The sequence below is a fragment of the Crocodylus porosus genome, unplaced genomic scaffold (assembly GCF_001723895.1).
Source record: "Crocodylus porosus isolate Cpor-Errol unplaced genomic scaffold, CroPor_comp1, whole genome shotgun sequence".
In the NCBI taxonomy this organism is placed as follows: Eukaryota; Metazoa; Chordata; order Crocodylia; family Crocodylidae; genus Crocodylus; species Crocodylus porosus.
Window position 1 is genome coordinate 17,384,666 of NW_017728951.1, and position 9,666 is coordinate 17,394,331.

Sequence of the window (9,666 nt, forward strand, 5' to 3'; positions counted from 1 at the left end):
CCTAATGGCTAAAATTAGGAAGTTGATAAGCGAGTGCCTTTTGTTTCCTAAGCTCCCTGAAGTTAATGCAAAAATCCCATTTTGTCATTACATGAGATGAAGTGGTATGGCAGAGGGCACAAAGCTGAGAGCTGGCACACTGAAGTGGAAATGTGGATACCATCCATCAGTCTTTTCTGTTCCCGTATTAGCTTATTATGGTCCTACTTCTGCTCAGGATTTGAGAATATTGAATTGCAACCTGGTACCTTTCTTCTCAGCCTCTTTCCTTTACAGCTTCCCCTCCATCCCTGGGTGCTTTTTCTTGCCTCCTCTTACAGGTTTTCCAACTCTTTTCTCCAGAATCCCTCTGCCACCCAGGGGATGCTTAACTTTTCCACAGTTAAACCTGTTCATGGGTCCATAGCAGACCATTGTAATATGCTGTGCAAAAGGGCATGTTCTGTTCTCTTTCTGATAAGGAAAACCAACTTCCTTACATGTTGCATGCAGCCAAGAAAAGAAGAAACCTTTGCATAAAAATGTCAGCAGGTCTGCACTGTGTCACAGTTTCACTCTCTTCTGGCTTGGTTGCCTGTGAAGGTGGGTATCAGGGGAGAAAATTGTTGTATTTGAATGGAAAGGAATTGGAGCCTGGTCAAAATACTATAATTTTCTACAAGACACCCTGGCATCGTGAGAGATAAAGGGCACTCAGTGCCATAGCTCAGGACTCTCTTTGCTTGATTCCTGCTACCAAAGGAACTTGGAAACATTTGAAAACAAATCTCAAAATGAACCAGAAGAAATCTCATGAAGTTCAATAAGGACAAGTGCAAAGTCTTGCACTTAGGATGAAACAATCCCATACACCAGTACAGGCTGGGGCTGGGTGGCTGGGCAGCAGCTCTGTAGAAAAGGACCTGGGGGTTACAGTGGACAATAAGCTGAATGAGCCAGCAGCACGCCCATGTTGCCAAGAAGGCTAACGGCATCCTTGGCTGCATTGTAGGAGTGTTGCCAGCAGATCAAGAGAAGTGATTATTCCCCTTTATTCTGCGCTGATGAGGCCACATCTCAAGTACTGTGTGCACGTGCTGTGGCCCTCCCCTACAGAAAGGATGTAGACAAGTAGGAGAGAGTCCAGCGGAGGGCAAGAAACATAGTACAGGGGCTGGAGCACATGACTTCTGAGAAGACTGAGGGAACTGGGTTTATTTAATCTGGAGAAGGGAAGACTGGGTGGGGATTGACTAGCAGCTTTCAACTCCCTGGAGGGGGGTTGCAAAGAGGAGGGAGCTTGGCTGTTCTCAGTGGTGGCAGATGACAGACAGGAGCAATGGTCTCAAGTTGCAGAAAGGGAAGTTTAGGTTACTTATTAGGAAAATCTTTCTCTCCAAGAGCTTAGTAAAACACTGGAAGAAGTTACCTAGAGAGGTTGTGGATTCTCCATCCTTGGAGGCTTTGAAGAGCCATCTAGACAAGGCCTTGGCTGGGGACTAGATGAGCTCCTGAGGTCCCTTCCAACCCTAGCTTTCTATGACTCTAAGTTCAGTGTGGACTCCAGAGATGGAACTGAAGTTCTTAATGCAAAGATCTCTCCTTTGCTTGGCTGCAGGCAACACACAGGGGAGTCGTAGGTTTCCTTATCGGGAAGAGAATAATAGAGCGTGCCCTTTTGCACACCGTATATTATGACAGCCTGTTATGGACCCATGAACAGGTTTAGCTGTGGAAAATGCAAGCTGTCCTGATTAGCACAGCTGGGAAGATGTAATGCACCCCCCTACAAGCTATATGGCTCAGCTCTACCAGAGGCAACTATGCCCCGGGATAAATTGGGCAATTTTCTCACATTTTCAAGCGCTCGCTTCTCTCTGCAGAGCCTGCTTGTTCGTGTGCAGCTGCCACAGTGTGGTTTTTGTCGGGTTTCTGTCTCAAGCCTGCGGGTCCATGGCTTTAGCTGAGAAAACAGTCTCTCCCCCCTAGCTGTGTGCTGCTTACCACCTGTGTCATTATTTAGAGCGTTGCTGCCATCTGGAGGGGAGAAGGAGAACCATGAGGGAGTGTTTAATTAAGCCAGGCTGTCTAATTATGTAACTTCTTTTGAATCCATAAGATTTTGCTGGTAGCAAACTTAGATCAGCACTGATTCCTTTTGCAGATACCCTTGTGAGCAAGGGGCACTAAAATTATTTCCTGCCAGAATTCAAAGTGTTTGCTGCACCTGCTGGGCTATCTCTGAATCGTGGTTGGTTTCCAAAGGAGAAACGGGTCTTTGCTGTTCTTCTTAGATGCACTCGTGGTGATGGAGAATGGATTTGTGGTCCTTTGTTTCCTGACCAGGGACTGGGAGCTATATGGGCTGCTTGACTCTATAGGTCCATCTACATAAGACATTTACTGCACAGTTGACTAATTAGCTGCACAGTAAACATCTCCGTATCTGCACATCCACCCCTATTAGGCTGGAGTAATTATTCAGCAGCAGGATAGTGCATGTAAATACAAGTACTATCCTGCTGTGGAGTAAAAAATGTCCACAGTGGTGCATGTGTAGATGCTTCCTGGCTGGTTGGGGCATGGAGGTGCTTCAGTGCAAGGTTGGTTAGCCCTGCACTGAAGCTCCCTCTTGCCCCAGGCAGCCCCTCCACAGCACATTGAGCTGGGGAGGAGTAGTCGGCTTCACATGTTGCACATGAATAAACTGCAGAGCTTGTTGCTCCCGAATTAATTGCTCTTGGGTGCACGTTCAAATGGCGTGCCTGGAAGCAATTAACTCCGGAGCAGTAAGCTCCACCGTTTAGTCAGGCATCGTAATTGCATGTGTAGATGTGCCCTGTGAGTGGCATATTTTAATTGAGGAGAGGAGAGTTGCAAGGTTAGGAATGATTAATAAAGCTAAGTAACTGATACTGAATGTCTTTATTTCTTTACAGACTGCGCTGGCTGTGGAAGAGATATAAAAAACGGACAAGCGCTACTAGCACTGGATAAGCAGTGGCACCTGGGATGCTTTAAGTGCAAGGCCTGTGGGAAGGTTCTGACTGGGGAATACATCAGCAAGTAAGCAACTTCCTTCATCGTTTCTGCTGCATGAGTGCCAAGCCCATAGTTCTGTGAGCTCTCGTTGCAAAGCGAAGAGCTTCCAAAGATACCACATGGTAAAATTTGCCTTTGCCCATCAGCTTGTCAAATCCTGGTTCTGTGGTCCTCTGCTGATCTCCCTTCACCATGAATACCGAGGTTCACGCCCCGAGTGGGAGCAGAATATCTGAGCTGAGAGGTGTAAGGGAACTGTTTCCCTCTGAACTGACAAAAGCAAGTGGGATGCAATGGTTAACAATAACTATAATACAGAGGGGTGCATTTGTTTTCTCCTTGAGCTTCTCCTGAGTCTCTGTTGTGTTTGCTAGAGACAGATTTTGGACTTTTTCATCTAAACAGAATTTTGCATATCAAATTGGGAACTTGAAGGGAGAAAACCACATGTCTCTTCCCATTGCTAGAACAGAGAACAAACACTGTGATGGATTTGACCTGACTTGCATCTGGATTAGAAGCTAATGAAGAAGAGAGTTATCAGCATACCCAGGTGTAGGGATAAGATCAGACAAAGTGCTATAGCTCCAAGATACAGAGAGCTGAGCCAGACTAATTTTGAAGCTTCTAATGAGGGAGAAAACCTCAGGACACATCAGAATGTGTTGCAGAGAAAAAACTTTCATTACTCATTGTAGAGGGTACAGGTAAAGACTGTGGAATCTATGAATAATAAACCTGCTGAAGCAATCCCAGTACTGCATGAATTCCTTAAGCTGACTAAGATATTTCCAATTATACCATGTCAAAAGCAACTCCACTTACCCTGTGATGTGACTGTGGTTTCTGCTTAGACTTTGGTGTACATTGGTATGGTGGACATTACCAAGGATGTATTTACTGGAAAGAATACAAGTGAAGCAGGGTCATGTCTGCGAAGGATACAGTGTGTGTATTGCCAAAGGGCCAGGCCAGATCCCCTGCCTATGTCCGTGGGTCCGGTTCCACTGTTTCCTGTTGCGTTCCATCTCCTTACACAAGCACAGAATCCAGCACATGGTTTGCACAATTTTGCTTGAATGTGTCCACTCCAAACGCTCAGTTCTTAGTGGTATAGATTATACTATAATTTCTTTATATCTGCAAACTAGCTAACTTGATTTTTTTTTCATTCCCCCTTTTTTTTTTTTTTTGCAGAGTGAATTTTACATTAAAGATAAGTGCCAATTGCAAGCCCTGTTAAAATTTGTTCATTAAGAAGTGCTATGTGTCAATTTTTTCCCCCCACAGAGATGGTGTCCCTTATTGTGAAAAGGATTATCAGGTTCTCTTTGGAGTCAAATGTGAAGCGTGTCACCAGTTCATCACAGGGAAGGTCCTGGAGGTAAGCATCATACAATCTGTAGCCCTACGAGTTAGATGTTACTTGGCTGGGCTTTGAATGAGCTCCCATCAGACTACAGAGAGCACAAATAATTTGTCCCAGGAGAGATTTTTGGGAACAAAGAAAGGCCTGTGTGGTTTGAAAAATCCCAGCCATCAAGAAAAAAAATCCGTGGTAGAGATCTGACCACCCTGATTTCTGTGGACATGTCAGTAAGCTGATAGTTCTTGTATTTTCTTTCTTTCTTTCTTTCTTTTTTTTTTTTTGAGAGCTGCAAAAACTTCTAGCAAGTCTGTGGTTGAGGAGTTAGTAATTTGGGTGAGGATTAGAAAATAAGTACTGAAGGAGTCATCTCTGGGGACATAAATGTCCCCAGGATTATAGCTGTGGAATAGCATTAATAATACTCAGCTTTTGTTCTTTGGGAAGGAGGAGTTGAGACAAGGTGGTACAAGTGATATTGAGAAGGTAGTATAGGCTGGAGAGGACAGTGATTTTAGGTAGAAATGAGAAAGTACAAGCAGCTGTGAAGTTTTTTCAGCCAAACTGTGCTTCATCCCAAGTCATTGACTGTAGGATGGGGATCAAATCCTCTGGTCTGACGAAGCTCTTTAGAGACACGTTCTGCTCAAAATGCGAGTCTGAACTTCATGGCTTGGGCGCACCTCTGGCTTCAATGTTGCTTACTATTCAACTTGAAGATGTATTTGATTTTACTAAGCAACGTTATCGGTAAAAGGGGAAGCAGAAGGAACTCCATCAAACCTCTGGTATATTTTTTGAAGCAGCATGTAAGGAGCTGAACATACAGTACCCACAGTGAACAAAATATGCATCCTATAGTGAGGCAGAGATGAAAGCAGTTGCAACCCACTGGGGAGTGTGTGTTATAGGTCCTCTCCTCTGGGCCCCATCTGCAGAGCATGCGAGTCTGTGACAGCCCTCGCTTAGAGGACCTTGGTGTGGGAACTCCAGCTGTAGCAGCCCCTCAGTATTTTTGCTCTTCAGGTGCCTCCTCCAGTCCCCACCCTGTAAGACAAGATGGCACGAATCACAAAGGATCTGCAAGCCACTGCTCTTGTCACTGATTCTTTTAAAATGCAGTAACTTTTTTTTCAGTTAGGTGTGCTTTTTGCCCTTTCCCCCTTTCAGTGTGAGCCTAATCCTTTTGGAGATCCACATGGCTAATTAGTGGGAACTGGATCTGTTCTCTCTTGTGCATGAAGAAAGCGTACCGCTCACAGCTACTGGTGGTTTGCTTTCTGGTTTGAAAATATATATTGGCGAAGATGCTGTTGGGTTGAGAAATATGAAAGGGGAGAACTGATATTATTTGTCGGTTTAGACATTTTTACAAAAATTGTCTCCGGTGATTTCCCTGCTGTGACTGTGGAAGGGATGCACATGAAAGATGTACAGACCCCACACAGTAACTGAACCTGAGGCCAAAATGATGGGAGGAGAGACTGTTGGAACAGAGGTTGTCAGATATGGTCCCTTTGCCCCGTAGTGGTTTAGACACTGTCTAAATGCTTATTACAATGGCTGCAAGTAGAAAAAGACTGAGCTCAGGTAGTCTTGGCTTGAAAATGCATCTTCCTTCAAAAGGAATATACCTTTCTACAAGGACCTCGGGGCATACCTCAGTTATTAAAACCTCTTTGTGCAAGTTAAGAGTCTTGGGAGACCACTGAGGCACAATTCCTTTAATTCATGAGGTTGGTTTCTTAAACTTTTAATGTTGTCTCTTTGTTTGGCTGTTTATCATGATAAAAAAACCTTCCACTGAACCACAAGAGTTGGAAGGAGTTAAGAAGGTGCCAGAGAACAACATGCCCATTTGTCCAGGGGCAAGATCTAATATGCTACTGTTGATGGGTTTTGGTTTTTTTCCATGCAGTCTAACCCTTATAAAACCATGATGCCTTGATAAACCATAAAGAAAACATTTTAATGGCCTTTTGAATAAGTAAACATTAAGCATAAAATGGTCTTGGGATGCTTTTGGCTACCTTTTGCTGGATTTTCTTTTTTTTTTCTTATCTTTCCTGCCACGTCTGGTAAATGTAGTTTTGCTTTAACGTGATCAACAGCATTTGGCTGCAGCAATACAGCAGGGGGCAGCAGCAGCCCCTGGCATGCAGCTACTATGACGATCTTGGGTCGCCTGTCAAAGTTGGATTACTAAGTACGATGTTCCTTCCTCCTAATCTGTTTAGATGAGGTTTAAAGTCCGGCTGCTGTCAGGAAGGTGTAGACGGAGAGGCTAAGAGGAGACCTTCGTGGAATAAGTAGAGCTGTCTTGCCGAACGAGAGCCATACATTGTCTGTCAAGAAGGGATTAGTAGAACGTACTCTAATGCTTTTAAACCCGCCTGGATAATCCACTAATAAAATTCCTCTGATCTCATCTCTGAAACTACAAGGGGAATGTACAATTTACGCTCTTCACTATAGACAGGACTTTAATTGAGTGATTTGATCAGGTGACACGGTAATTAGTAACACTCAGCACAACCTCTGTGCTTGATTCTTGGACCCTGTGAAGGTCCACTTTACTCCATCGTACGAGCACAGTTCTGTAGGGATAAGGCCATTAAATGAGTCCCGGACAAGAAACGTACTTTTCTAGACTATCCATTTAATACCTTTGAAAATCAACTGAAAAAACGGAGGTGAGGAAAAAGTCCTATGTTGGTGTCAGTCCTGAGAGGTTTAGCACATCCCTGTTTGTGACGGAGCCCCAGTACCTGGTCGTGCTCAGAAGTGCATTAAGTGTCATGAGTAGCCAATTAAAAACAAATCTGATGCCGGTACAGGAAGTCATATATTCCCTTGTATGTGACGGACACGTGGAACTGTTGTCAAGGCAACGTAGTATGTTCTTACACTGTTTTACTACCAGAAAGGAACCATTATGAGGAAAAAACCTTTGTTTCCTGTTAGCTCCAGTGGAAAACTTCCCTTATCCAGAAGGGATGGCAGGAAAGGAATTTGGATGGGTGTCTAAAAGAAGACGCAGAGATTTTCCACTGTACTCAGGTGGCCCTAATTTTTGTGTTTTTAAAACCTGGCCGGCGAAAGATAACAACTGGTGATTGATCCTGCAAACTCCTGAGAGAGAGAGAGAGAGAGACCCATCGTCCTGGTGGGACTGGGCAGGAAACTGAGCCACAGCTGGATGACGCCACCTGCCTAACGTTACATAGAAGGGTTGGGAATAGGACGCAGTCTCCTGATGCCTAGTCCAGGGCCATGTTGTCACTACTGATATAAGCAAGATTTGCACCAGTGCTGTAGAGATCAGAGGCTCTGTATCTGCTAACAAATCCCTGAACCATCTGGTTTCCCTACTTTACCCATTTATATAATAGCGTCTGCTTAATATTCACCCTCCCGTGAAAAGCAGCCCTATGATCTATCCTAGCTGTACACCACTCTAGTTCTGTTTAGATAAGCAACTGTTTCAAGTTGGTCAGTGTTTGGTAGTGGGAGTATCATGTCATGTGTTCCCCTGGCTATTCTTCTGCTAATCCTGTATATACGTGTTTTTTTATGTGGCACTGAAACTGGCACACCGCTTTGCAAGTCATGGCACAGTGCCAGTTGAACAGATGGACCTGCAGAGAGAAAGATGCCAGGGAATTGGTAGGTTCATCTGACTTCAGCTTGAAAGGCCAAGTTCCCATCAGCTTTTGTTGAAATGGCAATTTATGCTGAACTTGTCCTGATTTTGTAAAGGAGCACAGAAAACTGCTCTTATTTTAATAAACGAAGGGGTCTTTCATCTATGTTACACCAAAGGCGTACTGACTCTGAGCTAAACTTATTGTGGAAATAGCTGCTGTGGTTGCATAAGAACTTTTTATCATCCTTGTTGATGAGGAGAACATTATGATACAAGGAACAGGTCTTCAAAAGTCAGGGATGGCCATAATCATCCTCCACATTTTTTTTAAAATCACTGGGTATAAAAGGATTCAATTAATTGACTTAATTTTGCTCATGTAACTCAGTCTTTGATTCTATAAGCTGCTTGAGCTATAATCATCTAGTCCATTAATTTGATGTGGAGGCTTTTATCTGAATTTCAGCTGGGATCCTCCAAATAGCATTGTTTGATTCAATTTACAAAGAAATAATTTAAATAAAATTCTTGGTTCTTATTTACAGTGTAATTGATGTAGCAACGCAGACATATTTAGCAACACTATGTAAGACTGTAATTCTACCGATGCATAAATATGAAGAAAACTTCACTCACATAAGCAGTCCCATTGCCTTCAGTGGCTTTCTGTTGTGAATACATTTATCCACATGCTTGTCTGCATTGACTTTGAGATTTACAAGTTTGAGTGTTGAAATCTGTTTTTTAGAAGTTAAATTTGACTCTTAGGTGACTTAGATGCTTTTGTATCTTTGACCCTAATTATCTCAGAACTTGATGAGGTGTTCTCATACCTTTCGTGAGCTTTGATGCCACTTCCGGCCATGAGACCCAACTTCCGGTTGACTTACCTTGCCTCCAGTCTGAGCCAGTTGTCAGAACTGAATTTCTGCAAGACCTGCAACCCCATTTGAGGTCAGAGCCCTTCAATCCACAAACTCATTAAGGCATCTAAGTCTAACTGGAATTGATTTGGGTGCTTTATGTATCTGGCCACAAGCAGTTTTGCTACTTGGCTCATAGAAAGGGCTAAGTTTTAGAGTGCATGGTGTGAGTGAGGAGAATGTCCTCTGAAAACAGATGGAGATTTCTGTTCAAAAACATTAAATAGCACACTGATGCACAGTAGTTTCTTTCTTGCGTGGCATGCTTAGGAGAGCTGATCTCAGAGTAGTCATCCAGGTGATATCTTTTGATTTAATTGTATTAATGAGACAGGTCGAAGCTTCCTGGCTTCAAACTGAATAAAGCAGTTTTTGTAAGCAGCATTTTATTGATGCAAATGAAAGACTCTGAAAACACAAGCTGTTGAAAGTGGTAGCTGTGGTGGGTTTTTGAAGTTATCATAGGTTTAAAAAAATACATAAAACTTCAGAGAGAATATATTAGTGTTTTTCTGCCATTGCCACCAGAAATCTGCAGACTATTTTTCAGGCATGGGAAAAAATACACAGTTTCTGACTCGAATCACTTCTAGCCAGAGACAAATCCAGGATTTCTTGAAGTGGGTGTGTGGCATACTGCCTTACAGGCCGTGGATGGATGGGGGTGTGGTGTAGCTGGCTCCCCAGTGTCTGCCAGCCCAGAGCTCCAG

At 43.5% G+C, this 9,666-nt stretch overlaps 1 protein-coding gene across 17 annotated transcripts in view; it reads left to right on the forward strand.

Annotated features, from left to right (window-relative positions):
• ABLIM1 (actin binding LIM protein 1) overlaps nt 1-9,666 on the forward strand; it is a 182,923-nt gene that overhangs the window by 75,398 nt on the left and 97,859 nt on the right. For all 17 annotated transcript variants that reach the window (XM_019555624.1, XM_019555631.1, XM_019555632.1 and 14 more), the window contains exons 5-6: nt 2,919-3,045; nt 4,312-4,405. In XM_019555624.1, coding sequence (XP_019411169.1) covers nt 2,919-3,045; nt 4,312-4,405 — 221 coding nt within the window. The remainder of the gene's footprint in view (nt 1-2,918; nt 3,046-4,311; nt 4,406-9,666) is intronic.